At 41.4% G+C, this 19,394-nt stretch overlaps 2 protein-coding genes across 2 annotated transcripts; one reads left to right on the top strand and one right to left on the bottom strand.

Annotated features, from left to right (window-relative positions):
* The first annotated feature begins 1,374 nt into the window (after positions 1 to 1,374).
* Positions 1,375 to 8,582, top strand: LOC119914447 (eosinophil peroxidase-like). Its single transcript, XM_038733751.1, has 14 exons — positions 1,375 to 1,483; positions 1,596 to 1,661; positions 1,808 to 1,895; positions 2,051 to 2,226; positions 2,429 to 2,561; positions 2,987 to 3,113; positions 3,200 to 3,406; positions 3,498 to 3,861; positions 4,793 to 4,953; positions 5,051 to 5,309; positions 5,393 to 5,563; positions 5,664 to 5,901; positions 6,730 to 6,947; positions 7,881 to 8,582. Exons 1-13 carry the CDS (start codon positions 1,408 to 1,410, stop codon positions 6,926 to 6,928), a joined length of 2,265 nt encoding a protein of 754 aa, XP_038589679.1. The 5' UTR covers positions 1,375 to 1,407; the 3' UTR covers positions 6,929 to 6,947; positions 7,881 to 8,582.
* Positions 8,583 to 15,044: 6,462 nt separating this feature from the next.
* Positions 15,045 to 18,826, bottom strand: LOC119914991 (uncharacterized protein K02A2.6-like). Its single transcript, XM_038734531.1, has 3 exons — positions 18,262 to 18,826; positions 16,123 to 18,100; positions 15,045 to 16,091 (listed from the first exon to the last, which is right to left on the bottom strand). The coding sequence occupies exons 1-3, from the start codon at positions 18,816 to 18,818 to the stop codon at positions 15,099 to 15,101; spliced, it is 3,528 nt and encodes a 1,175-aa protein (XP_038590459.1). The 5' UTR covers positions 18,819 to 18,826; the 3' UTR covers positions 15,045 to 15,098.
* Positions 18,827 to 19,394: the final 568 nt, after the last annotated feature.

A 19,394-nucleotide genomic window follows, 5' to 3' on the forward strand; every position in this document is an offset into this window, starting at 1 on the left:
GAAATATAATTTCTTGCTAAACTGTAAGGTTGACTAACTATGTTTCAGCCATTGCTGTTAATTTCTGCTTTTTGACTTCCTTTAAAGGAGAACATGATTAGTGCAACATTCCTGTAGTGGATGTTGCAATCCATGATCTGCAGGCAGAAAAGTGACCCCTTACTTTGTTACCAAGCAGACAAACCGAACTCTTATTGAAATTTATAAGAAAAAGTTATTTTTCATCACCTGCACTCACTTTAGTAAACACTTCTCTATTTACTTCTCACCATTCCTCAACATTTCAACATGTCTACTGAAGTGAATGTTGCCATACTGGTCCAAATTTGTAAATTAAATTTAACTAATTAAAAAGCAAGTAAAAACAAGACAAAAACAGCAGGAGAGGTTGTCCACACTGTGAAATGTGTAGCCTGTGTAAATAACTGTGTATACTGTTTTATTTTATATGTAACCATATTTTAATATAGGCCTACACTTAATATGTTTGTGTGTGTGTAGCATGAAGGAACTACAAAATTTGTTTCGTTATGCAGCCCTGTGCTATATAATGACTAATAAACTACCTTGTATACTCTCTCAAGCATCTGATTTACTGTATCAGTGAAAATTAGCTTTTCACAGGCCAATGAACTTTTCTCAAACCTCTGTTCCTGGTTTTGCAACTACAAAAATGCGATTGGAGCCACTCAAACACACACAGTTTCAAGGTAAACGTTCCTTTTCCTCATTTGTCTCACAAATACATGTTATAATAATAAATGTTCCTGTGCTGCTCTGTGGTTAACACACAAAGATAATAAGTGACTGGTTTGAACTCCTAACCTCAAAAAGGTAAAAAAAAAATTAATTATTAATTAATTTTTGCAGTTATTGATTCCCCATCATTTGGAAGAAGTTTCACTTCCTTCCTCTTTTCAAAGACTTTCTCAAGTCAACCCATTTGTGTGTGGTAACACTGTAGGCCATCAGCCACAACATGGCAACATCAGAAAACAAAAAAAGGAAAAGAAAAACACAAACTGTAAGGCCATCTCTCTACTAACAGCTATCGGTACACTAGTGACATACCCCCCAAAAATTCTTACAGAAATCAGTGGTAAAATAGTAAAAATCCAACAGCAAATGCTAATGTAGGCCTACTAGTACAGTAGAATGACTGTCAATGTTACCATGATGACCACTATCACTACCACCACTAGCAGCTGCTTGTTATGCTACTTATTATATAGTTCAACAAATAAGAATATCAATCTTATCAGTTTGCGAGAAACACTAACTGATAAGGAATAAAATATTTCCTTCAACAGAGAGAGGGAAGAAGGAACTGCTCTTGTCTATAGAGTCACCTGGACCACCCCAAGGGCGAGGCCTCAGGGCCTCACACTGAATATAAAGCAGGTCACAATGTTAGACACAACATCGCTAACTCCAGATCTCCCAAGAGCATCTGAAGTTTTCACGGGTATACTCACAGATACAGGTAATAAGATTAGATTTTTTTTTTTTTTTGGGATGTTCACATATTTTTTAAGTTACCAGGTGCTTTTTAACAAATAGAAAGATTTTGGTTTTTATGACTGTTTGTGTTTTAGAGATGATTTTTTCTGTCCTTCTTGTGCTGGGTGTCTGCCTGGTGCCTGCTCACTCTAAACCAGCAGGTAGGCTGCATCCCTCACATAGTGGACACATTTCTGATTCTCTTTTTTTATCTGAATTTGTCTGTCACATCACTGGTTAAATTTAAAATTTGGACAATTTTGTCATAATTGGTGAACAATTTAATAAATGTGTTGTTTCTTTGCAGGAGAATATCTCGGCAGTCCTCTCCTTCAAAGCTGCTTTCGGGAGGCAAAGAAAATCGTGGATGATGCGTACAAGTACTCCAGAGAAGAGTGAGTTCATCTTTCAAATTAATTCAGCACACATTTGCTGAAAAGCTATTTCTTTATTTAATTACAGCAACTCTGTCTCAGTAATTACAAGAAAAAGTTACAGAACCTCACAATTTGGACTTTATTGTTCGACTGTGTGACTTCTTCTCTTCCAGGAGTCTGAAACGAGTCCGCAAGGAGGTGGTGAGTCCTCATGATGCTCTTCGTCTCCTGAAGCAGCCTCGCGGTGACACACGCTCAGCTGTGAGATCTGCAGACTACATGGCACAAACCCTCCGTCTGCTGCAAGAGAGGGTTCATCATGTGCACAAACGCTCACTCAACGCAACAGGTTTGACCTGCAGCACCCAATCAGAGACAGCACTTAGACACAAATAGTACTCACATTGTTTTTGTGACAAACTTTCCTGGTCTGGGGTTCACTGTTTAATGATGTGGGAATAATAAAGTACTTAAAAACTAGACATATAATATTGACAGGAAAGCAAACATATTGTGACTCTATGAAATGAAATGTTTTTCAAATTTTTCAGATTTGCTCTCTGATGTCGACCTGCAAATGCTTGCCAACATAACTGGATGTGCTGCTCGAGTCAGACCTCCACAATGCAGAACCACACCAAACCTTAACAAGTATCGCACAATCACCAGCGTCTGCAACAACCTGTAAGAGAAACAATCAAGTGTGAAAAGATATTGTTATAATTACATTTTATTTTTAATCTAAGTAACATTTTTACATGCAAACATTATTTTAAGATACATTTTCTCAAAAAACTTTGCATCCAGGTGAATTTTAACATTTCAAGATTTCTGCATTATCAGATTTTGCTGTCTATTTCGACTTCTTGGTTTCCAGAATAACAATGCCCACCTATGTAGGGAGAAAACAATATTACGGTTTCTTTCCAAAAAGTAATCTGTGTTGAGTGGAAACAGGGTCTGTGAGATCGAATGCTGCTTACGTTAGGAGGAAATGCTTGTGAAATGCACCTAAACATCTTAGGCCTTACACCACAGAAGATGTGTACACTTCCCTGGGATTTCTCAAGCAGGGTTTCTAAACATGGACATCTCTTGTTTGCTTTTAGAAATAACCCACGCCTCGGCGCCTCCAACACCCCATTTACCCGTTGGCTACCTGCCCAATATGACGACGGCATCTCCCAGCCGACAGGCTTCAAAAACCAAAAAATCAACAACTTCTTGCTCCCACTGGTACAATAATCCCAGACACTGTCTTTGAATAAGAATTGTAAATGCTGATTTCAAATGTGAACTATACAATTCTCCTCCACTCTCAGGTGCGACAGGTTTCCAACAATATCCTAAACACAACGGATGCAGGAGTGGTCAGTGACCCAGAATACTCTCTGTTGGTGACCTTCTTCGGGCAGTGGAATGACCACGACCTCTCCTTCACGCCTTTCTCCCCCAGCATCCGCTCCTTTAGCAACGGCTTGAACTGTGATGAGAGCTGTGAGAATTCTGAGCCATGCATCCCCATCCCGGTTGGTGTCAAAGCTCAAATCCAAACATTAAGATGTTGTTTTCACTAAAAGATTCTCACTATAATCTTTGGCCTTTCCTTCCCACAAACAGATTCCTCCCGGCGACCCCCGCTTGCCCTCCAACAAAGACAGCTGCATCCCTGCGTTCAGATCCGCCCCCGTTTGTGGGACGGGTTACTCGGCCTACAATTTTGGCGGAGATCCAAACAAAAGAGAGCAGATCAACTCCCTGACAGCCTTCTTGGATCTCAGCCAGGTGTACGGCTCTGAGGAAAAGCTTGCCCAGTTTCTTCGCGACCTTAATTCTGATGCCGGCCTGCTGCGCGTCAATACAGAGTTCACTGACAACGGCCGTGAGCTGCTGCCCTTCAACCCTCTCAATGCGAACATGTGTGCCACTCGCAGAAGAATCACCAATGACACGAATGCTAAAGAGGTTCCCTGTTTCATTGCAGGTTAGTCATCAACTGCTTTGCAAATGGCTGATTAATAATTTATTAATGCTTTATAGATCACTAATAAGCCATAGGTTGTGGAAAACTCTTCTAAGCCTATATCCTGCTCTAGCCTCTGACCTACTTTCTGTCTAAATGAGCTGGTAACACTTTTATTGACCAGGTTTTCTGCGGGCCCTTAAAGTCTAAAATCTTTTTTTTTAGGCTGTAAAATGTGTTATGTATCTGTCAACAACTATAACGGCTCTTAAGCATCTACACCACAACGGGATGCTCGTGTGTTAGCAAAAAGAATGAGAGTATGACTTAACACAGTTAATTATGTAAAATAGGTCTACAGGCCAATATGAGATTTAAAAAGAAAATAGCCTACTGAACATTAATAAATGCTTAAAAGCTCCTTATACAACTACATTATATTGTGTTATTCCATTCATTCAATGTTTAAATTCTAAATAGACAGGTGAATAATAAAGTTTTACCAATTATCTTGATGACTTGCTATAGAGTGAGAAAACCAGGATCCTTTACTGATGATTTACTTATTTATTTTTAACATTTAAAGTAAAATTCAACACGTTCTCATCCAACACATTCTCACTCCCAGCTCATCACATATGGACGCTTGGTGAAGACCCCTTGTCGCCGCTGGCTCCCGCTGTAGTGTTGTTTTTGGACGTGTAGGGCTCTGCAGTCAAGTTAGCAAGAATAAATATGCAATGTCTGGTCAAGTTAGCAATAATAAATATGTGACATCCGGTTAGACTTTCATGATTAACATTGTGAAACGTTGCAATGTGGTTAGGTTCAGGCACCAAAACTGCTTGGTTAAGTTTGGGAAAAGATCATGATTAACTATTTGATGTGTGTGTGTGTGTGTGTGTGTGTGTGTGTGTGTGTGTGTGTGTGTATGTGTATTTCTGCCTGTAAGGTGATGGACGTGTGGATGAGAACACCGCTCTGACATCCTTGCACACGCTGTTTGTGCGTGAGCATAACCGCCTTGCACGTCAACTGAAGAAACTAAACCCTCGGTGGGACGGCGAGACCCTCTACCAAGAGGCCCGCAAGATCATGGGTGCTTACACACAGGTAGCTAAACCTGAGAGCCAGTGTTCATAATTCTAAAATAATAAATCTCTAAAGCAGGTGCCAATTTACTGAATGTAAATCTCCCTGTCTCTCTCAGGTGTTTGTGTTTAGGGACTATCTGGCACACATTTTGGGTCCCGATGTGATGCGTACCCAGCTTGGCCGTTACCCCGGCTACAATCCTAACATCGACCCCAGCATCGCCAACGTCTTTGCAACAGCAGCTTACCGCTTCGCACACTTGGCCATCCAGCCATTCATTCCCCGCCTGGATGCAAACAACAGAGAGAACTCTCAGTTCCCCAGTGTCCCTTTGTTCAAGGCCTTCTTCACACCCTGGAGAGTCGTCTATGAGGGTGAGCTGTAGAGAGAGAAATATAGGAGCTTCACAGTCACTCTGTTTTAAACTGTTACCCTAATATTTATTTTACCTCTCCAGGTGGCATTGACCCTCTGATCCGGGGTTTGATCAACCGTCCCGCTAAACTGAACGTTCAGGATCACATGATGGTGGATGCTCTGAGGGAGAAGTTGTTCATGTTTGTGCAACATCTGGCTTTGGACCTGGGCTCTCTCAACATGCAGAGGTCACGTGACCACGGCCTGCCTGGTACACTCCTCACTCTGATTTTCATCCTTTTAAATTTTCCTTCTGATGTTTCAACTCTTTCTTAATTTTCCTCATGCTTTCTTGTTGTTTACTCATCTAGGCTATAACGCCTGGCGCAGGTTCTGCGGCCTGTCTCAGCCCAAGAACCAGGAAGAGCTCGCACGGGTGTTGAACAACAACGTCCTGGCCCGCAGGCTGCTGCAGCTCTACGGTACCCCCGACAACATCGACATCTGGCTGGGAGGCGTGGCAGAGCCGTTAGTCCCGGGCGGCCGTGTGGGTCCTCTGTTTGCCTGCCTCATTGCAGGACAGTTCCAGAGGATCCGCCTGGGTGACAGGTCTGTATGTGAACGCAATGTGTATGTTTAGTAATGTATGTGTAGGATTGTGAAGGCATGATTTGTTTTTGTTTTTTAGAAAACCTTTATGAAAATAGGTGCAGTCATCTCAGATGTTTTAATCAATGGGAGAATTCTCTGCAGGAGAATTGGGGGGGCAGTGTAAATTCTACACACAATTGATTTAAATTGCACAATTAGCATGCTTATAAACATTATACTAAAAACGTGTTTGTGTTTTAAATAGATAAACTGATGCACCTAAATTCCATTCTTCATTTGAATGCATTTGTTATACTTTAGATTTAGACACACATGGAGACTTTATAGTACAGTAGCTGCTATATTCTTCATGTAACCAACCAGGAAACCAGTGATCAAGTGAATTTACATTGTTTCAAAATGATTCTTTGTTGTATCACTTAGTATTAGTAGTATTAGTGTGTAGTGATTATTACACGTGATAACATCCTGCATTACTTCAGCTAAATATCTAAATGTTTGCAAGCAGCTACAACTGTGGCCTTCTGTAATACACTCTGAAATGGTGTAAATATGCTTTTATTTAGCTGGGTTGTGGTCTGCAGTAGCATTTGTTTACTGCGCAGAGGCCATAGCTGGTTGCTGCCTTCCCCTCTTGACAGATCATAAATTATAGCTAAAAGTAAAGTTCAGTGCAACTAACACAAATGTATTTATTTTTGTGTGACAAAGTCAGTTATATTATTAATGTAATACTGATAAAACAATCTCAAAAATACATGCATTTCAAATACAGAACATGTTGATGCTGATCATTGCCCTGCTCCTCTTGTTTGAAATGATCAGGCTGTGGTACGAGAACCCGGGCGTCTTCACCCCAAGTCAGAGAGCTGCTCTGTCAACTGCCACCTTATCCAGGATCATCTGTGACAACACCGGTATCACGTCTGTCCCCAGGGATCCTTTCAACATTGTCTCAAACAGAAACCCGCTCGTCTTCTGCAACAACATCCGAAGCCTGAACCTGTCAGCTTGGAGGGAGTGACCCTGCACAAACAACTCAGGTGAAACAGCACCAAATTCACCATTTGTCACCCACTGTATTTTTCTTTCTAAAAAAGAATCTGTCTCTAATCGTTCTTCATATGTGTTTGATCTTGCATGTCTGAATCAAAACTGTTAAGTAAGTAGAAGAGAGGTTGGTTTTAAGTACAAGTGCAAGTGGTACGGTAGTCACAATACAGCTACATCTTCTCAAAGTGCATATGATCTGTCTCTTCAGCCTTTTGAACATTGAATATAGTGTGGAATAATTCTTCTAATTAGCTTCAAAATGCTAAATTAATTTGCATATTTTAACACATACCACACCATATCAAGTCAGACATAAATTTTAGAAAGAATGTGATTATAATAATACTTTATTCTGAATGCATTCTTTAAAAAGGTAACAAAGAACTTTCAGCATAATACATTTGTAAGTATAGAAATAAACAGCAAACAGCAGGATTTTGCATGCCTACTTTTTTAAATCCAACAACAAAGGCTTAATCAGTGCTGTTCAGCTTAGATTTTTAGTTTTTTTTACACGGGAGCTTTAACAAAAATGAAAGCAACACTTTTAACCTTTTGTCTTTTAAAATACTTTGTCAACATCATAAAGCAAACCAAGTGTATTTGTTTATCAACTTTCAACAACAGGCAACTCAAGTGTTTAAGAAGGCATTAAGACGAGATATAAAAAACGAGGCAATAATTATTAAGTTGATCTAAGTTGCTAAAGTTTTATCAGTAAAATGTACTTAAAGTACAGTCACTATGCCAGTGGCCCCTGTCTTTCATCACATATATTTATAGGGTTATTGTTACTGATGCATTAATGTGTTTGAAAGAGCTGGTTTTAGAAACTTCTTGAAACAAGCTGATTAAAAAAAGTATTAGAAAAATAAAAGTATCTCAAAGATTTTGAAGTAATCTATACTTTTGATTCTCTGCAGATCTAGTAGAAGCCCCTAGCCCAAGATGGCCTCCTGGACTGCCACCACTCAACACAAAGCCTCATAGCCACAATCTGCCTTCTCTATCCACCTGGGCAAGAATCAGAATTCATTCTGTCATGTCACCTACAATGAACAGAACCATTACAGCACCAAGTTTACATGTGCCATTCCGGGTCTCTATCAGTTTAGCTTCCTCTGCAATCCTTCATCGGTGCAGTAGTGTGGACTAACAACAAGCTGGTGCTGGGCAGTTTCAAGGGAGGTCACCCCTTGTCATAAGGGGACACAGTAGTGGTTGGAGACAGGAGACAAAGTGTGGCTGGAGGCCAGCGACAGGACCATCTGTCTGCTTTATGATCTGTTTCCATTAATCGGGTTATAGCCTATAATATCTTTTATTGATAAATAACTTTGAGCAGACTTGGGCACACCATCCAACTGTACACATTATGAAAAATTAACACATTTACAACATTAAATATTACTTCAGTACATTTGTTAAACTCTGTTACAGCGTGCAGTCTATTGGATTTGTCAGTAGCCAATTTTGATTGTGGGATTTACTGATTATTGCGAATATTATATGCACTGATGAGATTGAAGCACGCCTTGAAAATGATGTGTGTTGTGTTCTGTCTGTGAGGTTTGTTTTACTGTAACTTTCATATCTGTTGTATTTCTGCATTCAATAAATTTAAAGACAAAAAAGAGAGAAGACTTTCCAACATTTAATTAACTGCTGTCACATTTGGCTTATTTAGTGTCTAATGGCAGTATGAACAGGACAAAATACAGAGCATTATGGCATGAGCTCTGATTGTGCAAAAAGACACTGAAATCAGGAAAAAAAATATAGATAAAATGATAAATATCACTAGCTGAAAACACCTGTGATCAGGGATAAATCTTACTACAAATCTACACAAATGTTCACTTCACTACCTCCGATAAAGTGCAGCTCACAGTCATTTAAGTGGGAAGCATCCTGGAGCACAGAGACATGCTGCGTTCCATGGAAACTCCAAACACCACTTGAAGTCAAAGTTCCTACATGTGAACTCGGAGACAAAATATGTACACCAACTTCACAAGAAGCAGTTGAATGATGTCACACAGCAATGGCGGCTCCAATGGAAGCACACATTGTAAATGGTAAACCATAAATTAAAAGGTAACAAAAAGTATATTTTACTGTATTTAATTAAAATAATATATATACATACATGAAAAACCTGAGTTTGACATTTTGGCCACCACCATATTGATTTTTTGCAACCAGGCACTGGACGTGATGATATTTGGTCAAGACGCTACCTATAGCTTGGTTAGCTATGTGCATCTGTAATTCACGTTAACTGATTTTAACTGGCATGCTAATTTTGGCTAGCTAAAAACTGCCTTAAAACAAAATATACTTACTGGTAAAAATGAACAGCCAACTCCTAATAAGCTTTTTCAATGGTGCTGGTTAAACTAGTCCCACCCGAAAGCATACGCTGCTTTATTTTCCCATAAACAAGACCATCATTAACAAAATGAATATCATGCTGTATTGAAGAACTTCATGAACATGAAACTAACAATTGAGATCATAAAGTCATTTGGAAAGTGTTTACTGGGGTAATAAATCATTTCAGTAGTAGGCTCATTTTATCATTTCTAATTAATTATTTCTAATTTACATTCTTTCTTTTGGTTTGTTTTCTTTTGGCTTTTTTGTAATCTAGTCAAGTCAAGTCAAGTTTATTTATAAAGCACATTTAAAAACAACCAGAGTTGACCAAAGTGCTGGACAAGTTATACAAAAGACATCAAACCAGATAAATTAAAACAGGCCAAACAACAATCAACAACATACAACAATAAGATATAAAAACAACAGTTAGATACAAATACAGACACAAGCGCAGGTGCCCCTAAACAGACTCAAACGCCAAAGAATAAAAACGTGTTTTAAGTCGAGACCTAAAAGTGTGGATAGTGGGGGATGATCTAATATTTAGGGGTAAACTATTCCACAGTCTCGGGGCCACCACTGAAAAAGCACAGTCACCCTTTGTTTTCATACGAGACTGTGGGATGGCTAGGAGGGATTGGTTTGATGATCTGAAGGGTCTGGAGGAGTGATGAAACATTAGGAGTTCTGAAATATAAGATGGGGCTAGTCCATGTAATGCCTTAAAAACAATTAACAGCACCTTAAAATTGATTCTATATTTGACTGGTAACCAGTGAAGAGCAGCCAATATTGGGGATATATGGTCCCTCTTCCTTGTACCAGTTAACAATCTAGCCGCTGCATTTTGAACAAGCTGCAAGCGTGATAGAGATGAGTGACAGATTCCAGAGGAATTGCAGTACTCAGTTCGAGATGATATAAGAGCATTCAAGACAGTTTCAAGGTCCTTTACAGAGAGAATGGATTTAAATTTTGCTGTGGTCCTTAAATGAAAAAAGCTACCTTTAACAACAGTTTATATGTTTGTCGAATTTTAATGCGGAATCAAAGATAACCCCTAAGTTCCTAGCAAAGGGTTGTACATTAACGGACAGGGAGCCCAGATTTTTTTTCCTCAATTGAGTTAGGGGAACCAAATAATATTACTTCTGTCTTGTTTTCATTTAGTTGGAGAAAGTTGATTGCCATCCAACGCTTAATATCATCATCATCATCTAACACCATTTTATGTTTCGGGTTCTTGAAATAAGCCATTAAGTGTTTTCTACAATAAAAAAAAAGAAATCACCAACCATGACGGATAAAGGAGGTTGAGCACCATGTAAGTTACCATCGGCTTTTATGCCTTTTCTCTCTTATGCCATAACTTCCTAATATGCATATATCTTAAACTGTCAACAATAACTGAGACCAATGCGAGCTGTTACTAGTCTTGTAACATTATCGAAGTGAGGATAATGTTGCAGCGTGTAGCCTCATGTTATGTACTGCAGCCTTTAGCAAATTAATTTTACTTCAGTCACAGATGCTGACACCCTCGCCTTCATAAAAACAAAGATCAAGCTGGATAACATCTACAGTAGGTGCGGGGGCGGAGCTATATATTGTATATCAACAATAAATACAGTTAAATCAGACAAAAAACATTTTTACTACGTAGCCTACTTAATCATAGTAGAAGCACAAAAAGCAAGCACTAATCACAAAATCAACAAAATCTAAACATGTCGGCAATGTCCGGCAGGTAAAACACTTTTATTCTGAAATGCTCCTTGTGGTAGATGCTAGATGCACCCATCAAGACGAGAAACGAAAGCGATCCACAGAGAGCTTCGAAGAATGTAGGAGAAGCACAAGAAGGACAATTTAAAAGAAGTCATTAATGTGGGGCAGGCTACACGCTGCGCTGCTGAAGTGCTTCGGAGAGGCTTCCAGTGACGCTGTAAATAAACCGCTGAGCACATGCAGCCTACGCCCCTCCCTCAGAATTCCCATGATGAGCGTTTTGTTAAAATGTGAGTAGCATGTAGCTGCAGTACTGGAGGCTGCAGTTTCAGGACCGGAACTCCAATTCCAGGACCCTTGTTTACTTTGAGAGACGGGCTAGCTAGCTATGTTACTCTCTACAGCCCCCCGAAGCCAATTACCCTTACCACAACCACCACCGAGTGTGTGCCTGAACCTATGTTATTGATTATATGCATGTCGACCGGTTAACCCTACAGCTGCCTCACGGCCGACATGCTCAATAGTATGAAGCTGCAGTACCGACATTACAACAACATGGGGCGCAGTGTCAAAGATGCGCTTTTTGTAGTCCATCTTCAGAGTATTGTAGTTTTATCATGGCAAGTCACGTCAGTAACATCCGCCATGGCATAATTACGTCGCCTAGAAAAGAGCAGTCGGATTCTCTGAGCCCCACGGTCCTCTTTTCCTAAGTCCTTATGGATTCCCCTTCACATCGTGACCTCATGACGTTTTCCATCGAGGTCAAGGAAAGGAGATTAGGAAAGGAGATTAGGATTTTTGTGACTTTTCGACCGCAGCCCCAGAGTTTCCCGCTTGGTGAAAACATTAGGAAGTATAGGCTAAACATTTACTGACTTTTGAGGATTACCAACTACCACCAACGTATATTTAAAGGTTGGTGATGGTGCACGGATAAGATGCCTCCCTTTGGTGTGAGAGACCTGGGTTCAGTCCCCCACTGTGATATTACATGCGCAGACTACATAACGGGCACTATTGTTACTTTATGACAACATAAAATACAGCAGGTTAGTGCTGAATTCAGAGGATGCTCTGATTGATATTACAGCCTAATAATTTGACATCAGTCACTGTTTGCACTGTTTTGTCACAATTACTATAGGAGCTACATTGGTGTGATGCGCGGATCGGCTCTTACAATATCTCAATAATCATGAACTCACAAATCATCCACAGGCCCCCAACACAACAAATTATTTTCTCAGTTGTATCCCACTTCTACCGGTCCTTTTAACTTTCTAGGTGATTTCTTTATTGTGTTGATGTATGAGTGTTTTCTTTAACGGCTTTAACTGTAGTTATAAACTTGACAGGATAGACAGACAAAACTCTGCAGACTAAACAGAATTCATCTTTTAGCTTAGACACACTAATGGAGCTTTAGGATATGACCATGCCTGAAACCACTCTGTGTTGAAGGAAAGTGTGTAAGTGCGTGCCCACACAAAAATTGTGTCATGCGTGCATTTCTACTGTGCAGCATCCCTAAGTGAAAATGTTTTCCCGCGTACCTGCTGCGGGATCAATTGTGTGTAGGGCTACACATGAGAAAGAATAAAAATCATGGTCATGTTTGTCATGGTCAGCTAGGCTTTTCGTTTACTTTCGGCTTTATGCATTGCCATGCACCTGGAATGCTTTGAGGTCAGAAGTCAGAAATTTCAACTTGGAAATTTCCAAGCAGTTTGTAACACAGCAACAGTCCCCTTTTTAATAAAAAAAAAAAAATTTTTTTTAAACTGGGGCTGCAGTCTTTTTTGCCTAGGAAGGTTCCTACCTGAGTAAAGTGACTGAGATGTATTTAAAGGTTCAGTGTGTAAGATTTAGTGCCATCTAGCGGTGAGGGTTGCGAATTGCAACCATCTGTCCAGTCTACCACTGGCCCCTAACCTTTCAAAGAGTGTAGGACCGCTATGGTGGCTGACACAGTAGAAAAGGTGTCTCTTCTGAGACAGCAGAGTGGCCAGTCAGTTTATTTAGGTATATTTATTAAGAAATTATATTTACTTAATTATTCAGTAAAACCTTATGTTGTTGTGACTTGGCCACTGACAGATCACATGGAAAATGTAAGCCAAGAGTGTGAAACATTGTCACTGTTTTTGCACTACAGTCCATTATAAACCACACATTAAATAAAGTTTATACAAACATTGACAAGGGAAACACATTAATTCTCTCTGTGATTATATATCCCCGCCAACAATAATATCTGGCCCATAGCCAGATTATGGTGCTTTGATAGCGGCAAAAAATAAAAATTTAAAAATACTTAAAAAATAAAAATACTACTGATATTGGTGCACAAATTGATCTCAGTCATGACAGCAACAGTTACTCACATAACCACTTCCTCTTTAGTGGTTTTGCCTCCAAAATAAAAGAGTGAGAAGCTTGTTTACTGTAATGCTGTACTAAGCTTTTACTTTGAAAGATTCTGAACAGCATCAAAAGAGTCTTGACACACTTGCTTGACACACTTTTGATAGAGCCGTCAGAAAACGTGATTCCCCTAATGTCCTCTGCCTGGAGATACTGGGGAAATTAAAAAGCATAGGTTGATGGATGTGGTTCGAACACCAAAACACACTGCAGCACATCGCATAATGTGAGCTGAAAAACAGGAGGTCTGAGTCCTACACTTTACCAACTGAGCTAACTGAACACCATGTAGATGGAAGGCCTATATTCTCACCCACCATCTAATAGTTGAAAAAATTGCTCCGATAGAAAACTTATTTGCCAACCCCTGCAGTATAGTATCTACACTGCCTACAAACAAACACCATCTTAACCTATTATTAAGCGCTGTAACCTATAATGTAAGGTTGAAAATAATCTGCAGTATGACCTTAACATGGAATTATGAAAATCAGATTTATGACACAAAGTAAATAGCCAAAAGCATAGCCGATGAACGCAAGTAACAGTGCAATTTATTTAAAGGGTTTAAAGAGATCCAGCAAATCAGACTTCTTAGTATGAATAGTTCACAATAGTTTTATACCCCGCCCATGCAGTCGCCTGCAGCACAAGTCGTCGAAAGTCAGCTGTGGTAATCTCGAATGCTCCCATGGTGACGTTTTTTAGCGCCAGTGAAAGTCGGACACAAATTCTAACCAGCATTCCTTATTTTATGTCTGTGGCTCTGTTGTTCTTCCATGCCAGTCCACCTTTTACATTGTGTGCAGATGAGACTAAAGGACCCTAAACGTGTGTGACTGGTGGACCAACACACAGTGTTTCGGTAAAAAAACACATTATTCAGTTTTTCCTTCTTTGTTGGTCAAACTGTTGGGTCCCACAACAGTCAAAACGCCATTCTATAAAATATTTAGATTACGCCATGGGACAAAGACAGCCCCTGCCCAGAGGTGACTAAGCTGGGTTTCTCTGTAACTGCACCGAGTCAGTCTCAGGAAGGGGAAGTACTGTTCCATGCCTTCATCCTGTAGAGTCAGTAGAAGCAGAACATTAGCACATATAACATCATATCATCTGCACATGACATTTAAACCAATTAAATAAATTACCAGAACTGATTGATTTCATGGTGCAGCCTGACCAAAGTCATCAAAAGAACTCGGACTTGAGATACGGGTCTAGCGAACAATGTTCATTTATCGGAAACGTCCAATGAGCTTGCTGTTATTTCCCTTCCTGCGTTACCTAGCTTGCTTCTTGGTCTAGCTACGACCTACCGGAGGTTAACTCCGACTAGGAAGATGAATGAGCATTTTGTTTGCTTGCCAAAGTAGTGGTAGTTGATAAATGTAGTTGTAGATGCAGTGCACATTAGATGGTTGTGCTCTGTAAGCGAAAAACAAGTTACAGTTACAGAATTCCTTATAGCTATGCAGCTATGATTATAACCACGAGAGACTTGCACATATCAACTTACACCTGCTTATTTACTTCGTTGGTTTTGTTTGGTTATTTTTTTTTATTTTTATCTTTTTTCAAGTGCCCCCATTATTAAGTCCCTACTTAGTTAACTGAAAATCCTTAAGGTAACCAGGCAACTTGGTTTCCCTTTTTGACTGTCTCCTCACTGGACTTTCCAGTGCCACGGTCCCTTTGTCTGTCTCTGATTGTCCTGCAGCTTCTGTAGCTGCTGGCTTCTCCGACTTCTCACTGACAAGCACCGTCTCTCCCACATCCAGCCATTTCTCTTCCAGGATGGCAGCTGAGCTTTGCTTAGTTGACTCAGCTTGATGTCCCGCACTGCTTAGCTCTAGTCTCTGATGCTGGGTATGAATCTGGTCCACATGTCTCCGGACGACTCTCCCATCACCTAACAGCACTTTGTAGGATACGGGACCTGTCACTGACTCTATGATTCCTGGAATCCACTTGGGTCCAAGACTGAAGTTTTGGGTCAGTACTGAGTCACCTGGTTTGAACCAGCGTCCCCTTGCCTTCCTGTCATGATCTCTTATTTGTCTTTCTTGTTTTCCTTGTACCTTGAGGCTGAGGTCTGGGTGAATTAAGTCCAGTGTGCAACGTAGTTTCCTTCCCTGCAGCAGCTCTGCGGGTGACAGGTCTGTTGTAGTGTGAGGAGTTACTCTGTAACTAAACAACACTCTGGCTACCTTGGCTGTTAGTGTGCCTTCTGGGCACTTTTTCATCATTCTTTTAAATATCTGGACCCCTCTCTCTGCTAATCCATTACTGTAGGCATGGTAAGGTGCAGAGATCACATGACGAATACCATTTTTACTCAGAAAGTCTTTAAACTCTGTGCTGACAAAACATGTGCCATTATCAGACACCAACAACTCAGGCAGTCCTTGGTTACTGAAACTGGTACGTAAACACTCGATGGTGGTGGCTGAAGTAGCAGAGTTTACTGGATACACATCCATCCATTTTGAATGAGCATCAATCAGCACAAAGAACATCTTCCCCATAAATGGTCCAGCATAATCTACATGAAGACGACTCCATGGCTTGTCAGGCCAGTCCCAGGGGTGTAATGGAGCAGGTGCAGGAGCATTTTTCCCACACTCGTGAGAGTACTGGATCCTTGTCTGTCCATGTCTTCACTTGCTCAGCAGTTACCAGTGTAATGTCGGCGCTCTCCAGCATGAGAACCCTCTCTTCTGTCCTCTCCAGGACAGGTTTCTCTGGTAACGGCAAGCGGCTCAAGGCATCAGCATTGTTGTGGTACTTCCCTTCTTTGTACACGATTGTATATTCATAAGCTCTCAAGGTTACAGCCCATCGTTGGATCCTGGGTGATGCCATTTGTGGTACTGCCTTCATCTCACTAAAAAGTGACAACAATGGTTTGTGATCTGTCACTATAGTGAACTTCCGTCCATAAATGTACTTGTGGAAGCGTTTTATTCCAAACAACACTGCCAGCCCTTCCTTATCCAGTTGAGAGTAGTTCTTCTCTGCAGCATTGAGGGTCCGTGATGTAAATCCAATGGGTCTTTCAGTTCCATCCGACATGCGATGTGACAGCAAGGCTCCTATTCCATAGGGTGAAGCATCACATGACAACACAATGTCCTTCATAATTTCTTTTGACTTTTCAAATGATGCCTGCTGTGCCTCTCCCCACTGCCACTTTGTCTCTTTCTTCAGTAGTTTGTGCAGTGGAGCCAGTACCGTTGACAGATTTTTCAGGAACTTGTTGTAATAGTTCAAAAGCCCTAAGTATGCCTTTAACTCATTTGAAGGTGTGGGTGCCTCTTGAATTGCTTGTACCTTCTCATTGACTGGGTGCAGTCCTGTTGCATCCACTTTGTGTCCCAGGAACATCACTTCCTCAACCATGAACGAGCACTTGGTCCTCTTGAGCCTGAGACCGGCATCCTGTAGCCGCTTTAGCACTGTGGAAAGAGTCTGCAGGTGCTCTTGGTCATCTTTTCCTGTCAGCAAGATGTCATCCAAGAAAATGGCCACCCCAGGAATGCCCTGCAGCAATCCCTCCATGGTTCGCTGAAAAATAGCTGGGCTAGATGACACTCCAAAAGGTAACACTTTGTATGTAAACAAGCCCTTGTGTGTGTTAATGGTCACATACCTTTTTGCTTCCTCATCCAATGGGATTTGGTGGTATGCGTGACTCAGATCTAGTTTAGTGAATTTCTGTCCACCTGACAGCCTGGCAAACAGGTCCTCAATTCTGGGAATTGGATAATGCTCTAGTTTTGATACCTGATTTACTGTCAGTTTGTAGTCTCCACACAGCCTTGCTGTGCCATCTGGTTTGAGCACCGGAACCACAGGTGCTGCCCACTCAGCATATTTCACTGGTTCGATTAAGTCCTGGGCTATGAGACGGTCCAGTTCAGCCTCCACCCTTCCTCTCATGGCATATGGAACAGGTCTGGCCTTAAAAAACTTGGGGCGGGCATCCTTGTCCACATATATTTTTGCTGGCGGCCCTTTGAATTTCCCCAGCTCTTCCTTAAAGACCTCCATATACTCCCCAAGTACCTCCTCCAAGGTCTCTTCCCTTAAGTGGTTGATTTGGGGTTCCGGTTTCCACTCTAAGCCTAACCTCCTAATCCAGTTCCTGCCAACCAGACTAGGGCCTGTTCCTTCCACTACTACCACAGGTAGCATCTTTTCAGAGTTTTTGTGTTGCACTTTGACCATCGCTGCTCCCAAGACTTTTATTCTCTGTCCTGTGTATGTTCGGAGTCTCACTCTGCAGGGTTGTAGGGCTGGTTCCTCTTCCTGCCTTAATTGTTTGAACACGGAGTGGTTCATTACTGTTACACCACAACCCGAGTCTCTTTCAAACTGCATTTCAGTCTCATCCACTGTCAGTGTCTCTATGAAAGGCTCTTCGGCCTGTATATCTAGCTCCTCCACCTTGTACAGTGTGAACATGACTTCATCCGTGTCGGTGTCATCTTGTCCCTCCTCACCATGGCTCACATAATTCGCTCCCTGAGTTTTCACATGCTTACTTGATTGTTGTCCTCCGTTGCCTTTAGTATTTGAGCCACTCGCTGAGCCCTTGGATCTGCACACTCTCTGTATATGGCCAGTCTTACCACACTTGTGACAGGTTTCTTTAACGTACCGACAGTCCACCGGCCTGTGCTGTTCACTTCCACACCGGTAGCAAGCCTTTTGCTGTTGCCGCTGCTTACTGGGGCCTTGCCTTGCAGTCATCTTGTGCACAGCTTGAGGTGCCCTCGCATGTGAGGATGCGAGGATGGTGACTGTAAGTCTTTCACATCCTTGCTGGCTGTCTCAATAGCCTGGGCCAGCTTCAATGCCTTGTCAAAAGTCAAATCCGGTTGTGACAACAACCTCTGCTGGATACGGTCATCTCCAATCCCACAAACCAATCTGTCGCGGAGCATTTCTGACAACTTGTCTCCGTAGTTGCAATCCTGTGCCAACTTCCTCAGCAACGCGACATATTCCATGACCGTTTCTCCCAGCTTTCTGTTCCTCGAATTGAACTTGAAGCGCTGCACAATTTCACTGGGTTTGGGATTAAAATGGTTCTTCAATAACTGAACAAGATCATCAAATGTCTTGTCACCCGGCTTCGCGGGGCTAACGAGGTTCCTCATAAGACTGTAAGTCTGACTGCCCACTGCACTGAGCAAAATTGCTTTCTGCCAACCGGCTTCCGTGATTTCATTAGCTTCAAAAAAATGGTGAAGGACCTCAGAGTATTCCTCCCAACTTTGGGTTTGGCTGTCAAAGGGAGCTGTGCTTCCTACCATTGCCGCTGCCATGTTCTTCCCGTAAACTAGCTGCACAACTGTCCGGTTCGTGGCTGTGAGCGCAGTAGCTCCACGGGTGATCCTACTGCTCACGCTTCGTCCCTCGAGGCCGCCACTGCAACTTTATCCTCGTCGCCATTTACGTAGTAACGCACAGGAGACTTCCGTGTGCACATGGAGTAGCTTTATTTTTCTTCTGGCGGTAGGACTGAGCAGCTATACAACCATTACAGCTATTCGGCGTTACAACGAACAACAGTGTTTCTTCTTCACCGTCCTAAACTGCCCTGGCAACAACGTTTATGTCACAGCACCACCTAGTGGTGTAGCTGACTAAACTTCAGTCCTGTCCTACAACATCTGCCCCACAATGAATCCTGGATGGCGGTCAAAGTTGTTCTCCGCAATGTCCAGCAGCTCTATTCTCTTCTGCGACAACACCAACAGCATAAGATAACTAAAACAGTTCAGACATATTTTAAAACCTAGACAGCCCCAATTTTTTTCAGTATTGAAAATAAAAAAACTTTTAAAATGTTAAGTTTTTGAATTTGCATCTTGATTTCTAAACAAAAT

The sequence above is a fragment of the Micropterus salmoides genome, unplaced genomic scaffold (genome assembly GCF_014851395.1).
Source record: "Micropterus salmoides isolate LMB-PRFRI ecotype aquatic unplaced genomic scaffold, ASM1485139v1 Ms_hic_scaffold_20, whole genome shotgun sequence".
NCBI lineage: Eukaryota > Metazoa > Chordata > Actinopteri > Centrarchiformes > Centrarchidae > Micropterus > Micropterus salmoides.

Bases quoted from the DNA above. Each gene is read 5' to 3' on its own strand.
- LOC119914447 (XM_038733751.1), top strand. From the start codon at position 1,408: ATGTTAGACACAACATCGCTAACTCCAGATCTCCCAAGAGCATCTGAA. The intron at 1,662-1,807 runs GTAGGCTGCATC...GTTTCTTTGCAG, and splicing joins TGCTCACTCTAAACCAGCAG to GAGAATATCTCGGCAGTCCT. The intron at 3,862-4,792 runs GTTAGTCATCAA...TCTGCCTGTAAG, and splicing joins GGTTCCCTGTTTCATTGCAG to GTGATGGACGTGTGGATGAG.
- LOC119914991 (XM_038734531.1), bottom strand. From the start codon at position 18,818: ATGGTAGGAAGCACAGCTCCCTTTGACAGCCAAACCCAAAGTTGGGAG. The intron at 18,101-18,261 runs GTGCACAAGATG...GAGAGTGTGCAG, and splicing joins ATGCGAGGGCACCTCAAGCT to ATCCAAGGGCTCAGCGAGTG. The intron at 16,092-16,122 runs GTGTGGGAAAAA...GCACCTGCTCCA, and splicing joins AGGATCCAGTACTCTCACGA to TTACACCCCTGGGACTGGCC.